At 46.8% G+C, this 16,257-nt stretch overlaps 1 protein-coding gene across 2 annotated transcripts in view; it reads right to left on the bottom strand.

Annotated features, from left to right (window-relative positions):
• Nucleotides 1-16,257, bottom strand: part of CNST (consortin, connexin sorting protein) — an 81,212-nt gene that overhangs the window by 38,217 nt on the left and 26,738 nt on the right. For both annotated transcript variants that reach the window (XM_059677610.1, XM_059677611.1), the window contains exon 2: nucleotides 14,158-14,586. In XM_059677610.1, the coding sequence (XP_059533593.1) occupies nucleotides 14,158-14,536 (379 nt within the window). In that variant the 5' untranslated portion in view covers nucleotides 14,537-14,586. The remainder of the gene's footprint in view (nucleotides 1-14,157; nucleotides 14,587-16,257) is intronic.

The raw sequence follows: 16,257 nt of genomic DNA, 5'->3' as shown, positions 1-16,257 counted from the left end.
CAGAGGCCTCAGGCCTGGGCGGGGGCCAGAGCCAGTGATCGGAGGGAGATGGGGGTCCCCTGTCCAAGCCTGACACCTCTGGCGGAGGCGTCAGGCCTGGGCAAGGGGCCGATCAGGCGATCGGAGGGTGATGGGGGTCTACGCCTCTGGCCGAGGCATCAGGCCTGGGCTGGGGGCAGAACCAGTGATGGGGGGAAATGAGGGTCCCCTGCCCAGGCCTGATGCCTCTGTCAGAGGCGTCAGGCCTGGGCAAGGGGCCGATCCTGCGATTGGAGGGTGATGGGGGTCAACGCCTGAGGGCTCCCAGTATGTGAGAGGGGGCAGGCTGGGCTGAGGGACACTCCCCTACGCACACACACACCCAGTGCACGAATTTCGTGCACCGGGCCCCTAGTGTATATATATAAAAGTGTCCACCTGACTGTCTGACTGGTGGCTATGATGCACACTGACCACCAGGGGGCAGACGCTCAACACAGGAGCTGCCATGATGCTCACTGGCCATTTAAAAAGAAACAGCACCGCAGACCTGGCGCCGACAAACCAACACTTGGCTTCCCCCAAGTGGGTCACAGGCCTTGCCACCACCCTGAGCGACACCCTACCAAATCGTAGCCAACACTGCCAAGACCCCATGGCACAAAATGTGGCCCATAGCCCAGCCCAGCCTGGAAACAGTCGCTATGGGCGCCGGGTAATGATGTCACGTAGCAGCACTCGGCTTCCTCTCCCTAGTGTTTTATCAGAACCTCCTTGGAGTTTCTTCAGCCCAGGAACCCGAATTGCTTTATAGCCAGGTGCAAAGATTTTACACTTTAACCAAATGTCTGTGAAGCGTGTTCCCGTGCCTCATCTCATTTGATCCTCACAGAAGTCCTGGAGCAGGTAGACAGGAGACTCGGCAGAATCCTATTTTCTTTTCATAAGCCAGAAAACGGAGATTTAGAAAGTTTAGAAACCTGACCCAACTGAAAAGAAGAAAGAAATGGTGGACCTTGAAAATAACTTCAGAATATAGTCAAACACTGCTGCAGTTAAATATTTTACCCTTTGTTCTCCCTGTGTGATCTACAATAATAATCTGCTTCATGTTGATATTTGCTGCTGTGCTGCTGACAATTACCTGAACGAGAAGTTGGGGTGCTTTACTGGGCTGGAAAAAGTTTAGCTACATCAGAAAGCAGGTCTAATTAAGCAAGTTTATTCTACATCTATAAAAGGCTAAGTTGACTCGTGCATGCACAATACATAGAAAGCTCTCACTGGCGCCAATCACACATGTGTCTTTCTATCTGTCATGAATTTGGTTGACACTTCTATTATAGAGAAAGGGCAAATAGCAATATTAAAATATTTCTTCTAATTAATTTACTTTCAATGTGCATGAATCTGTGCTCTGAACACTAGTAGATTCATAATGGTCATGATTCCTGCTAAATCTATTTTGTCTCTAAGTTATTTTAATAATTAATAATTGTACTTACACATAAGTACAATTTATAAATAAGCAATGTACTGGTAAATAAGATTATGTAGTGCCCGGCCGGAATGGCTCAGTGGTATGAACCAGGAGGTCATGGTTCGATTCCTGGTCAGTGCGCATGCCTGGGTTGCGGGCTCCATCCCCAGTAAGGGGTGTGCAGGAGGCAGCCGATCAATGATTCTCTCATCATTGATGTTTCTACCTCTCTATCCCTCTCCCTTCCTCTTTGAAATCAATACAAATATAAAATTATGTAGCAACAAAAGAAATTTTAAGAGGAATAACCAACAGAAGTTCCAAAAGCATACAGAAATCGAAGGATTCCAAGAGCAACAAAGGCTGATGTGAACAATTAGAAAGAATATAGGACTTTAATCATTAAGTGTAGGGAGGAGTTGAAAAATATGAGCTAAGCTCAGACGGGTCATTCCAGATGGGTTAACAGGAGAGGGAAACTTGTAAGACTCAGACCACAAAAGAATAAGCTATCAGGGCTTGACAATCATTAGCATCAGAGATGACTTAAATAAAATCACCCTATCTGTTGAGATAACATTCCTTGCTGGGACAGAGTAGGGTAGATCAAACAGCACTGGGATCCGAGCGAGAGGCTTCAGTTCTGCCACTATTTTCTAAGTGACCTTGGAGTAGACTTTTTATTCTCTACTAGTGTCCCGATGCATGGATTGGCGCACATTGAAAGGAAATTGTTTAGAAGAAATATTTTAATATCACTGTTCACATCTTGCTAATGAAAAGAAAACAGGATTCTATCAAATCTCCTATCTACTCTAGGACTTCTGTGAGGATCAAATGAGATGAGGCATGGGAAAAAGCCTTCACAAACATTTGGTTAAACTGTGAAATGTTTGCACCTGGCTATAAAGCAAGTTGGGTTCCTGGACTGAAGAAACTCAAAGGGTGCTAGTCGATAGGGAGAGGAAGCTGGGCGTTGCTTTGTGGCATCATTACCCGGCGCCCACAGCAACCGTTTCTGGGCTCCGCTGGGGGCCGCATTTTGCACCATGGGGTCTTGGCAGCATTGGCTGCAAAGTGGTGGGGTGTTGCGGGGCCTGTGATCCACTTGGGGGAAGCTGAGTGTTAGTTTGTCGGCACCAGGTCAGTGGTGCCGTTTATTTTTTATTTTTATTTTTTTTAATATTTTTTATTGATTAAGATATTACATATGTGTACCCTCTACCCCCCCCCCCCCCGCTCATCCCCTCACCCCCCCGTTGTCCGTGTCCATTGGTTAGGCCTATATGCTTGCATATAAGTCCTTTGGTTGATCTTTCCCCCTTGCCCCCACCCTCCCCTACCTTCCCTCCAAGTCCCGACAGTCCAATCAATGCCTCTCCGTCTCTGGATCAGTCCTTGTTCATCAGTTTATGTTGTTCATTATATTCCACAAATGAGTGAGATCCTGTGGTATTTATCCGCTCTCCAGCTCCATCCATGCTGTGGCAAATGGTAAGAGTTCCTTTTTCTTCTTCCTCTTCTTAAAGAATACCTTTCAGCATTTCATATAATGCTGGTTTGGTGGTGATGAACTCCTTTAGCTTTTTCTTATCCGTGAAGCTCTTTATCTGACCTTCCATTCTGAATGATAGCTTTGCTGGATAAAGTAATCTTGGTTGCAGGTTCTTGCTATTCATCACTTTGAATATTTCTTGCCACTCTCTTCTGGCCTGCATAGTTTCTGTTGAGAAATCAGCTGACAGTCGAATGGGTACTCCCTTGTAGGTAACTGACTGTCTTTCTCTTGCTGCTTTTAAGATTCTCTCTTTATCTTTTGCTCTTGGCATTTTAATTATGATGTGTCTTGGTGTGGTCCTCTTTGGATTCCTTTTGTTTGGGGTTCTCTGCGCTTCCTGGACTTGTAAGTCCATTTCTTTCACCAGGTAGGGGAAGTTTTCTGTCATTATTTCTTCAAAAAGGTTTTCAATATCTTGCCCTCTCTCTCCTTCTGGTACCCCTATAATTCTGATGTTGGTACACTTGAAGTTGTCCCAGAGGTTCCTTACACTATCTTCATATTTTTTGAATCTCTTTTCTTTTTTGGTTGGGTATTTTTTGTTTCTTTGTATTTCAAATCTTTGACTTGATTCTTGGGATCCTCTTGTCTGCTGTTGGATCTCTGTAAATTATTCTTTATTTCAGTCAGTGTATGCTTAATTTCTAGTTGGTCCTTTTTCATGTCCTCCATGGTCTCACTATACTCCTTGAGGGATTCATTAAATTTATCGGCGGTTTCCATAAAATTCTTGAAAAACCTTATAAACGTGGCCTTGAACTCTATATCCAGTCGTTTGCTTTCCTCCGTTTCTGCCATTTGTGACCTCTTTCTTTGTCTCCGCATTTTGGCTGCTTCCCTGTGTTGATAGAGTGGCCCTGCGCGCCAGGTGTCCTGTAGGGCCCAGTGGCTCAGCCTCCCCAGTTACCTGGGGTAGACACTCTTGGTGCACTCTTGGTGCCTTGGTTGTTGTAGGATCACTGGGGGGAATTGACCTCCAGGCCAATTGGCTGTGGGAATCAGCTGTGTCTGGAGTGGGAGAATGGTCCCCCTCTGACCACTGGGTACAGTGGCTCCTGGATCTAAGGAGGTGCTAATTCAGCCCCTGCCTGAGGCCACACAGCAGGAGCCACGAAGAGGCTCAGCTGTGAAGCAATGCAAGCCGCTGCGGGGCCTTGGGCCTTCTCTTGGAAGTTCCGGGTCTGCCTGGCTGGGCTGTAGTTAGGTACATTCGCAAAAGCCTCTGCCGCAGCCTGGGTGGGGCGGGGTCTCAGGGAGTCAAAGGGTGGTGAAAGCAGCTACGGTGATTCTCCGCGCCCGGAGTCGCGCGTCTCAGTGTCCCGGTAATGGCTGCAAGCACCTCTGAGGGAAAGCCGCCCTCAAGTTCGCCCGCTGCCTCCTGACAGACCAGCCTCTCCCCGTATGAGCCCTGGGTCCCCAGAGACCTGCTGGAACCGGAGTTCAGAGCAGTCGGGAGCTTGTGATTCAAAAAGACAGCCGCGTTCTCAGGCGCCACCCCCTTTCCGCGCGCGCGAGCCGCCGCCGTACCTCTGCACTTCACCTCCGCACCTCTGCACTTCACCTCCGCAGCTCCGCTGGCTCTCAGCGTGCCCCTCCTTTCTTCTAGTTGTAGAAATTACACTCAGCCAGCCTTCCTGTTGTTCTGGACGATGTTTGCTCTGACCCTTGCGGCATTCTTCAATTGTTGTGTGAGGCGACAATTTCCCGGTGTTTATCTATGCCGCCATCTTAGTTTCTCCCCGGTGCCGTTTATTTTTAAATGGCCAGTGTGTGTCTTGGCAGCTCCTGTGTTGAGCGTCTGCCCTCTGGTGGTCAGTGCGCATCATAGCTACTGGTCAGATAGTCAGACAGACACTTAGGCTTTTATATATATGGACTAGAGGCCCGGTGCACAAAAATTTGTGCACTCGGGGGGGAGGGGGGGTCCCTTAGCCCGGCCTGTGCCCTCTCGCAGTCTGGGACCCCTCGGGAGATAACGACCTGCTGGCTTAGGCCTGCTCCCGGGTGGCAGAGGGCAGGCCCAATCCCTAGGTGCAGCCCCTGGTCGGGCTCAGAGCAGGGCCGATTGGGGAGTTGGGGCACCTTCCCTTGTCATGCACAGAGCAAGGCAGATTGGGAGGTTGCGATGCCACCCTCAGTCACGCTCAGGGTAGGGCCAACTGGGGGGTTGGGGCACCGCCCCGTCACACTCAAGGCAGGGTCGATGGGGAGGTTGCAGCGCCACCCCCTGTCACGCACAGAGCAGGGCCCATTAGGGGGGTTGGGGCTCCATACCCTGTCATGCACAAAGCAGGGCCAATCAGGGGGTTGGGGCGCTGCCCCGTCACACAGAGCAGGGCCCATCAGGGGGGTTGGGGCTCCGTACCCTGTCACGCACAGAGCAGGGTCAATCAAGGGGTTGGGGAGATCCCCCCTGTCATGCACAGAGCAGGGCGGATCAGGGGGTTGAGGAGCTCCCCCCTGTCACTCACAGAGTAGGGCCAATGGGGGGGTGGGGCACCGCCCCCGTCACACTCAGGGCAGGGTGGATCAGGGGGTTGGGGTGCCGCCACTGTCACACTCAGGGCAGGGCCGATGGGGAGGTTATGGCTCTACTCCATCACACACAGAGCAGGGCCCATGGCAGGGGGAGCCGCCTTCTATCACCCACAGAGCAGGGCCGATCAGGTGGTTGGGGCGCTGCCACTGTCACACTCAGGGCAGGGCTGATGGGGAGGTTATGGCTCTACCCTGTCACACACAGAGCAGGGCCCGTGTGTGTGTGGGGGGATTGGGGCGCCGCACCCTGTTACACACAGAGCAGGGCTGATCAGGGGGTTGAGGCGCCACACCCTGTCACACACAGAGCTGCAGGGCGATCAGGGGGTTTGGGCGCTGCCCCCTGTCACGCTGATCCGGGTGCCGGGAGGCCTCTCAGCTCCGCTGATCCCAGTGCTGGGAGGCATATTACCCTTTTACTATATAGGATAGAGGCCTGGTGCATGGGTGGGGCTGGCTGGTTTGCCCTGAAGGGTGTCCTGGATCAAGGTGGGGGTCCCCACTGGGGTGCCTGGCCAGCCTGGGTGAGGGGATGATGGCTGTTTGCAGCTGGTCACACCCCCTTCAGGGTGGGGGTCCCCACTGGGGTGCCTGGCCAGCCTGGGTGAGGGGATGATGGCTGTTTGCAGCTGGTCACACCCCCTTCAGGGTGGGGGTCCCCACTGGGGTGCCTGGCCAGTCTGGGTGAGGGGCTGAGGGCTGTTTTCAGGCCGACTGAAGCTCCCAACTACTCCTTTTTTTCTTTTTTTTAAAATTCTGGGCCAGCTTTAGCTCTGGCTCCAGCTCTGAGGCTTCTGCTACTGAAAGAAGGTATCTGGTTTGTTTCGGTTCTATAATCGAAACACTGTATAACTCCAGCTCTGAGATCCCGGGCTCGCTGAAAGCAGGTTTCTGGGGTTTTGTTTAGCTTCTATATTTGTTACAATGTTTCTTAAACTGCAGGCTCAGAGGCCCGCAAAGCAGGCGGGGAACGTTGCAGTCCTCCGTCACTGAAGGAAGCAAGCCTCATGTTAGTTTCAAGCTGCCTGGCTGCCGGCTGCCATCTTGGCTGGCAGCTAATTTGCATATCTCCCTGATTAGCCAATGGGAAGGGTAGCGGTTGTATGCCAATTACCATGTTTCTCTTTTATTAGATAGGATAGTATAGTTTCCTCATCTTTAAGATAAAGGGATTGCCTAGATGAGATCTCAGGTCCCTCCTAGATCTGACCATCTCAAACATTCAAAATCTCCATGGTGATTCCGGTATTTAAGAAATGTAGACAGGGTGACCCCCATGGCCCAGCCTCCAGGAGAGCTCTGACAGAGTCTGGCTCCTGGCCTTCCTCCGGGGCCAGGCTGAGCCCTGCAGCATCCAGGCTGGCGATCATGGCCCCATGCTCCAAACTCACTCCAGCTCCAGGCGGACCCTCATGGACCAATTCATCAGCCCCACCCCAGCGGTCCCCTGGTTGGCTGTCAAGGACCCAGGCTCCGGGCTCTCCCCAAGTCCCAATGTAGGATCAGGCACTGGGCCTGCCCCAGTAGACCTAGGCACCAGGCTGGCCACTGCGGATCAAAGCACCAAGCCTCCCCACCTACTGACCCAGGCACCAGAGTTGCCCGTCTAAGGAGTCTAGCAGCAAGCCAGCCCATGAGCACCACCAATGGCCCAGCCAGAACCTCTGGGCAGGCTGACTGGAGAAAGATTTTCCCTGCCCAAGCCATTCTGTAAACACTGCTTCTTCAAATGTGCACACACCAGTGCAAGGCCACAAATAATAAGGCTGTGGAGAAGATTAAATATGATGTCCCATAGAAAACATGTATCACAGTGGCTGGTACACAGAAAATGCTCAATAAATGTGCAGGAGCTTCTGTTTTAAAACTCAGTAAGCTATCATCAACTTAGTTCTCTGTGTCCTTATCACTGAGTTTGAAACTCCTATCATTTTTTATGATGATTTTTAAAACACAACATAAAACCTAACCATTTCAATCATTTTGAAGTGTACAATTCAGTGATCTTAGTGACACTCACCCTGTTGTGCAGACCTCACCACGATCCATTTCCAGACTCTTTCTCACTCCAAACAGAAACTCTGCACCCACTGAGCACTAACTGCCTCTCCTCTCCTCTTCCAGCCCCATGTTCAACTACTGCACTGACCCAGCAATTCCATTACATACACACCAAATAGGCTTATTTCCAGGAATACACACAGCCAAACAGATACATATATGCCAGTATTCACAGCAGCACTATTCACATTCAGCCGAAAGGTGGAAACAACCTGAATATCCACCAACAGAGGACTGCACATATAGAAGGTGGCTTGTTCATACAACAGAATGCATGCTGCAACACGGATGGTCCTGAAGGCATTGCGCTAAGTGAAAAAGCCAGTTGCCAAAGGACACGTCTCATATGCTTCCACCTACATGAAGTATCTAGAACAGGCACATAAACAGAGACGGGAAATAGAACAGAGGTTACTGGGTGCAAGGGGCGGAAGGATGGGGAGTTATTGCTTAATGCTGACAGAGTCTGTTTAGGGTGATAAAAACTCTGGAAATAGATAGTGGTGATGATTATACAACATGTAATTAATACCACTGAACTGTACACTTAACCTGGCACATTTATGTACATATTTCACTGCAATAAAAACCGGAACTGAATGCCTTTCTGTCTGTGATTTCAGGTTATGATTCCTTGAGCCACTGCACCCTGAATTCCTCAATCCATCTTCCTCGCTCATGCTGATGCGCAGCTTGTCCATACTTTTGGAGGAGGGAGCAGAAATAAATGTTGATACCTGGTTCATGTAGTTCCTCTGCGGCTTACTCCTCTGTCCCCTACATGTCACCCCTAAGCTCCTACTTAGTCTCATGAAAATAGAGGAGTGCTCACCATTTAAATATCTGCAACCCTTGGCTAAATGCGTGTGAGTGGTTAAAGGGAAACATTCCCTCCTTTCCCGGAACTAGTATTATGAGGTAAATCTGAAAATTAGCCAACTTCCTTGGGACCTGACGTGGGGTCAAAGGGCATCTCACGTAATCAGGGCACACTCACCATTGCTCCACGTGGCATGTGTGGTACGTGATCCTCCTGTGCCCTCAGGCGGTGGCCTCAGCCTTCAGCGCAGCGGCATAGGTCTGTGGTTAGAGCGCCGGCTGCAGGCAAACTGCCCTGTGACCTAAGGAAAGTGACCTCACTGCTCTCAACCTGGCTCCTCGTAAATTAATGGCTGAACATTAAGTTTCGTAATGTCCACGGCACACCCATCTATAAGCTGACCTTAGTCATTAAGCGCTCTGCCTCCAGCCACACTGTCTTGAACTCAAAGACCATTATTTATTTTCTGCTCTCACATGGAAGGCTCAGTGAGTTGGGATACACTAAGTCTGAGTACCCTATACTCAATATTTAGATTGTGTAAATACACAGTGCATCTGAGAAAGCACTTCTAGAATACGCTCCAGGCTCTTTTCAATAAAAGGTTCCATGGTCAAAGCCAGATATGTAAAATGCAAATGTGCCTTAAGGATCCATGCCAGTCAACCTGCCAGCAGGCATGATGAGGAAGGCACGGAACATGTTTTTAGGAATGCACATTAGCAGGGAGAGGGGCAGGGACAGGTGAATCTAGAAAGAGAGTGTTACCAAGATCCCAGAAGAAACATATGGACAAAAGAGGTGAGATGGATTTAGAGTCAAATTAAACAAATGTCTTGATTTTGCTGAATGCTGCTCCTACTCATGCCACTTCAAACTCACCGGGTGACACACACAACGACAGCTGCCAGTTAGAAGCCCCTACTTTACGCTGGGAACTCCACAGGTGCTTCACAGTCAGGATTGCTCCTTCAAGGACAAGACCGGTGGGATCGGCCTTGCCACAGACAAGGCAGGAGGCTCCGGGAACGGAGGTACTGCTTTTCTAGGGTCACACAGGAACAGGCAGAGCCAACATCCAAAACCCAAGTCTTTGTTCTCACTGCACAGCCTGACTGCAGGACACAGACCATCTCAAGAGCTGCCTTCCCAGCTCTCGGGCCTCTCTGTCACCTCCCAGCGGCCACGCTGTGAAGGCCTCCAGTGGAACAAGTCTGGGCACTGCAGGGTGGCAAAGTCCGTCTGGAAGGGTCTTTCTCAATGTGCATCTGCTGCCGCCTCTGGCTTCCTGCCAGTTGCTGAGCTGTTTTGTCAAATGTTTAGAAACTATGGCGACTGGCTGAGTAAATAACTGAAGTTGTTATGGCAACCATCAGAAACTTAATCTAAACTTGTATCTCACAACTATTCGAAATTTATGCCCCAGTTGTTGACAGGGGAAAATGGGGAGTTTCTTTTTTGGGGGGAATAAAATGTTCTAGAATTCGGTGGTTATAGAACTTTGAATGTACTAAAACCACTTTATAAAAAAGTGAATTTATGGCATGTGAATTACTTCTAAGTAAAAACAACTCTGGCTTTAATAAAAAGAGTCCGATATTACCAAGTCCTGGAGAAATGTGGAGAAACTATAACCCTCATATATTGCTGGTGAGCGTGTGAAATGGTGTAGCCACTTCAGGAAATAGTTTGCCAGATCCTCAAAAAGTTAAACAGTTACTTTATGATCCAGCAATTCCACTCCTGTGCATATAAAACCCCTCAAAAGGAAAACATATGTCCACACAAAAACCTGTATGCAAATGTTCACAGGAGCATTATTCATAATAGCTAAAAAGTAGAAACAGCCCGGCTGGCGTGGTTCAGTGGTTGAGCATCGACCTACAAACCAGGAGGGCACAGTTCGATTCCTGGTCAGGGCGCATGCCCAGGTGGTGAGCTAGATTCCCAGTGTGGGGCGTGCAGGAGGCAGCCACTCAATGATTCCCTCTCATTATTGATGTTTCTCTCTCTCTCTCTCTCTCTGAAATCAATAAAAACATATTTAAAAAACAAAGTAGAAACAGCCAGAATACCCAGCAGCTGACAAACAGGTACATGAAATGTGAGATACCCATGCAATGGAGTATTAGTTGATCTCGGGAGGAACAAAGTACTGACACATGCTACAACATGGGTGAATCCGAAAATACTGTGCTAAGTGAAAGAAGCCAGTCATAAAGGACCATCCACTGTACGATTCCATTGATGTGAAATGCCCAGAGCAGGCAAGTCTATAGAGAAAGAAAGTGGGTGAGTGGTTGCCTAGAGTTGGGACGGCTAAGGGGGAAAGGGAGAGCAACTCTAATAGGCATGGGGTTTCTGTGTGGCAATAAAAATGTCCTAAAATTGACTGTGGTAATGGCTGCACAGCTATTGAAGAGCTACACATCATTGACTTGTACTGTACAATTTAGGTGGGAATTACTAGTATATCTCAATAAGGCTGTTAAATAGTTATAGGCTCATTTCCATTAATTTTTGAAATATTATTTACCTAAAACGATGCCAGCGAAAACTTGTTGTAACGCAGCCTGTAACCCTGCTTAGTTGACTAATCAAGGGGATTAAATCCTCTTAAAGAAAAAATAAGCCCTGCCCTGGCCGGTTTTGCTCAGTGGATAGAGCGTTGGCCTGGGGACTGAAGGGTCCCGGGTTCGGTTCCGGTCAAGGGCATGTACCTCGGTTGCAGGCACATCCCTAGTAGGGGGTGTGCAGGAGGCGGCTGATCGATGTTTCTCTCTCATCGATGTTTCTAACTCTCTATCCCTCTCCCTTCTTCTCTGTAAAAAATCAATAAAATATATTTTAAAAAGAAAAAAGAAAAAAGAAGCCCTCACCATAATGACAACTGGACTTAGATGAGGCCAAGTTCAAGGTTTAGCAGGTTTATAGAAATGCTGCCTCCAGGAAATCGATAAATAATCATGTATCGTAATACTATTGCTCTATTTTTTTTTTGAACAATACTAGCCTTGGGGTACATGAAAAAGTACTACAAATTAAGCTAGGTCAGGGAGCACAGGAGTGAGTTTACCTTAATGTATGTTTCTTAAAGAGTACTGAAAGAGCACTTACCGACAAGCAGCTCATTCCTGGTTTGGGATTGAAAGTCACATTTTAGAAACTATTCTGTTATTAGAAAAATACTCATCTGTAGAATTTTGGAACTGTACCTGTCTGGGATGTTAAGGCTTCCCAGTAAAGAGGAGAGCACGTCTGCCCTGCCCAGCATGAATGTCTGCAGTGTTAGTTCCCACACAGCGGGGCTTATGGAAAGGCAGGGCGGGAGACACACGCAGGGTCCTGGGCAGGACTCCAGCTAAAGCCGCTGCTGCGGAACCGGGACCGTGTGGTGGAGACGGGGAGGAACAGGCTAACGAGAGTCGTAGGGAGAAACCGTCACTGTGACTGTGACTGAACACGGACTGAGAGCACGGGCCTCAGGGATCTCAGGGTACACAGGCAAGCACCCAGGTAGTCCTAAAGCTTCCCACCTTAGGCCCCTTTCGGGTCAGAAAGAGATAATTCTACCCTCAAAAATAGCTTTTCATTCAGTTTAAAATTCTTTTGCCCACCTAGACTTACCTTCCTTTAAGAAAACTTAAAGTACAAATGAAAACGTACCCTTTACATGTAAAAACTCTACAGATAAGCCAGAGGTAAATCACCAAACTTTAACCGAGTGTAGACAAACCATTTCTATTCAGAAATCTACTCACTGCTCAGAAAGGCATGTTGTAGATACACATATATGAACATCATCATTATACAAAGGAGAAAGGTGAAGTGCAGAGCAAATAGGTCTCACCAAGTGACCTAGAACCAGAAGTAAGATTCAACTTAGGTTTTACAACTCTTAATTCGGCTTCTTACACTCTTATACTCATTTTATATTAGATGCAAAAAAATAAGCTTAACATAATCTTTATAAAGACTATTCCCAGGTTTTATAAACATATTATTTCAAGTGCATTAGGGGGTAGTAATTCTTCACATACCTTCTCACTGGTAGTAAGTACTAAGCAACTTTAAATTATACAATCCCACCTAGGAAAACTGGGATAAGGCGATGGAAGGGAGGAATACCGTAAAAGGAGTCATAATCGTGAAGCTATGACTGACCCTGCTACATATGCAACTAGATCTCAGTTCTTAAAAATATCACAAGATTGGATTAGAGAGGTACAGTCAAGCTTCCCTTGAATTATAAAGAATAAATCAATTTATATAAGTAGTACTGTATATATCATAGCTAATGTAGGTCTTGTAAGAAAACGCTTTCATATTGCTTATCAAATTTATTTTAATTTGCGTTAAGACTACTAAGGAAAAGCAAAGACAAAGGGATCAATTAACTGGAAAGTCAAATCATGAGCTGCATTAAGAAGTTATCAAGTTACCTTATAGAATAAATAAGGATTGATTTGTAGAAAATGGAAACTTTCATTTTTTACTCCAAATTAAAAAATACTGGCCCTAACTGGTTTGGCTCAGTGGATACAGCCTGCGGACTGAAGGGTCCCAGGTTCAATTCTGGTCAAGGGCATGTACCTTGGTTGCGGACACATCCCCAGTAGGGAGTGTGCAGGAGGCAGCTGATCGATCTCTCATCGATGTTTCTAACTCTCTATCCCTCTCCTTTCCTCTCTATAAAAAAATCAATAAAATATATTAAAAACAAACAAACAAACAAAACAATAAAAAACAGACTATGGCAAATCAGCCACAGACGCAGAAGAGAGCAGCGGGTGAGAGGAGGCAGTGCACTCCGTGCAGAGCCGGATGCAGGCGGCTGGCCTGGGAGTGGCGCTGACCAAGGAGTCCCAGCGGGGGATGCCCCAGAACCCTCCACCCACCCACCCCGCCCCGCCCCCGTCCCGCTTCTGATACAAAATAGCCAAAGGCTGCCTTTTCCCAGGGCTGCCTGTCATCCAGGCAAAATAGTCCCTACTTCCAAATTTTAATCCCCAAACCACATGCCGAATAAGTTATGCTCTGAATTACTTTGTAACCAAAGTGATTATAGATAATTAAAGCTTGATGTCTTATTCAACATTATATGTTAATGTATATATTCACCCACTGAGTGAGTTGGAAAGATTTTATAGAGAGTAAGACTATACAAGCTCATAAACTCACAGGTTAGAGATCAAAGCCACAGTGATGACAGAAGAAAATTTTTGAGGCTAATTTTGGCAGAAAAGGGTCTAATTTATAAAGGAAGAGAGGACTCTATATTCAGGGCATCTCTCTCCCCACCCCCAAATGTATACACACTTTAATATTTTTAGATCAATTGATGTTTCTTGCTTTTCAGATTTAACCCATTGGGATTAATAATTATTCAAAGTGTGTACACAGTTTTTGGGGATACCCTGTATTTAAAGCATCTAGTGTGAAAACATGTATAAAGAATGTCAATTTCAGCACATTTATTACAGAGCATACTGGGAGTAGCCATACAGAAATGGTTAAACAAAGGATGGGACACCCACACGGTGGGACGCTGCGCAGACACGGCACACGCCCGCACACCACGCAGCTGGGTCTGTTTGTGCGCCTGTAGAACTAGCTCCGGACTATACTGAGAGAAGTCAAGCGAGAGGCAGGGCCGATACAGTGTGGGCGGGAAGAAGATGTGTTTTCAAGGAGTGGCACAGCAGTAATTAAAAACAATACCTGGTGGGACCTTCCTGGCCGTGCCTGTCTTGGTTCTTGGGCTTTCCTTTCCAGGTACGTTTTCGTCCTTTCCCGAGAAGTCCTGTTCCTCCTTGGGGCCTTCGCAAGCAGTGTTTTCTGAGGTCTCACTGGCGGCCGCCTCACAGCTGGGTGTGCAGCCCGCGTTGTTGTTGAGACTGTCCTGCTCGGACGCTGCAGGGTTGCCCATGGCACCGTCACTGCTGGTCAGGCGGTCATGCCCACACCCGTCAAGTCGATTTTCATTTTCGTCCGATGCAGAAGGCAAGCGGGACCCTACACTTTCCACACCGCCACCAGGATGACGCCCATCTTGTGGTTCTATCTGAAGTTCACCTGCAGGCGGTTCACTGTCATCCATTAGAGCATCTTTTGTTGAGTCCTGTGAGTTTCATTAAAGTCCTTCCATGTCTGCAATGACAAAAAGAGAAACGCTGCTTTATTTTCTAAATTCTGGATCTACCAGGGAGCCTCCTTTCCTCTTCTCTGGGGTTGCCTGACTTACACAGGGAGGCGTGGGAAATGCCTGGCACTCACTCCCGCCCCCTCTCGCCCACTCGCAGTCCCTGCTCCCCGCCCTCCCCCTTCTCGTGTGGACACAGTGGTTCTCAACCCTGGCTGATGTTTATTACAAATAAACACGCGAGTAAAGTCTATCGTAAATCTATCAGACCAGAGTCTCTGTGGCTCAAGCCCAGAGACGGTGTATTTTTAGTTCTCTAGGACATTCTAATGTGCATCATGTTGGGACTGTTGCCTCAATGAAAGAAATTACTGGTTAGATGAGGTTATCTGCTAAAATCGACCACTCATGCTATAACTGGACACTTAACCGGACAAGTGAAAGCTAGTTGTTTAAGTCCTTGTCTGGCCAAACACCAGCAATATTTGCAAATGAAACCATTTATATCTATTTAAAATAAATTAAAAAAGGCATGTGGGGAAAAATTCAGGTAGCATATATTTATACTATTCTCATTACATCTTTCACATTCTGAAAATAAGCCCTAAAAAAGTACAATTGTTAGCAAACTCCTTTTATACAATTAAGAATAAGAAAGAGAACACCATGATTAACTCTAGCCTATTTAGTTTAAAGTTATATCTGTTTCGAGGATCCTGCTAACATTTTGAAGATCTACAAAATGGATTACAAGCCCCAGATCATGTTTCTGGAGGGAAGTGGAACTGGATCTGAAACCAGGACTTCCCGGGCTGACCCTGGTGCACGGAGCGTGACGTTTTATCCACTCTTATCAAAAAGTACATTACATTTTAAGGGAAATGGTGTCAGCCAGATTTAGTTTTATTTCATGCCAAATATGATTTTGGGTTTGAATAAAATATAATATTCCAGTAATTCTGAAAAAAAAAAACCCACCCCTCAATAATAGAACTTTTTAAATTCTTCTAATTAATAAACAGAAATGCTTACTCTTTAGACATGTAAAGTACAATTCTTTAAAAATATGAAAAGGAAGTATAAACTATATCATCAACTCTACCCTGGTTGTATCATATGCTTTCAACATATTTTGCAACTGGAATACTTTGATTTAGACATAACAGTACTGCTTGGCAAACATAAAAATATCCAAATCTGACTGGTATCATCTTCCTTAAAACATATACTACTTATCTTCAACGGATAGGTATGTGATGTAAAAAGTAAGATGATTTGATTTGACTAGAATAACTTAGTGTAGAACTAAAAGAAATTCTAAATAGAGGGGGTTACTGTTAAAAGGTAACAGAGGCTTTGCTTACGGTGATGGAAAGACCTGGAAATGAGAATGGTGATGGCTGCATGACAGTGTATAATTGATGACACAGGATTGTAGACTTAAAAATTGTTAAAATGGCATGTTTTATGTTATTTACATTTTCTCACAATAAAAACAGTGAAATTTATGTGGCTATGTAGGACAAATGTCAGACCTTAAAACTGGTAATCGCCTCGATTATTTTATAATTTAAAGAAACAAGCCATAGCCTCCATGTATTTGCAGTTGAAAAGCATAAAGGTTTTACTTTTACCTGCAAGTGACACGGAAGTCACAGGCTAAGGGGGACAGTGGGAAG

This window comes from Myotis daubentonii, chromosome 20 (assembly GCF_963259705.1).
Source record: "Myotis daubentonii chromosome 20, mMyoDau2.1, whole genome shotgun sequence".
In the NCBI taxonomy this organism is placed as follows: Eukaryota; Metazoa; Chordata; class Mammalia; order Chiroptera; family Vespertilionidae; genus Myotis; species Myotis daubentonii.
Note: the sequence above shows the minus strand (reverse complement) of the source record. Positions and strands in the feature narration are given on the sequence as shown.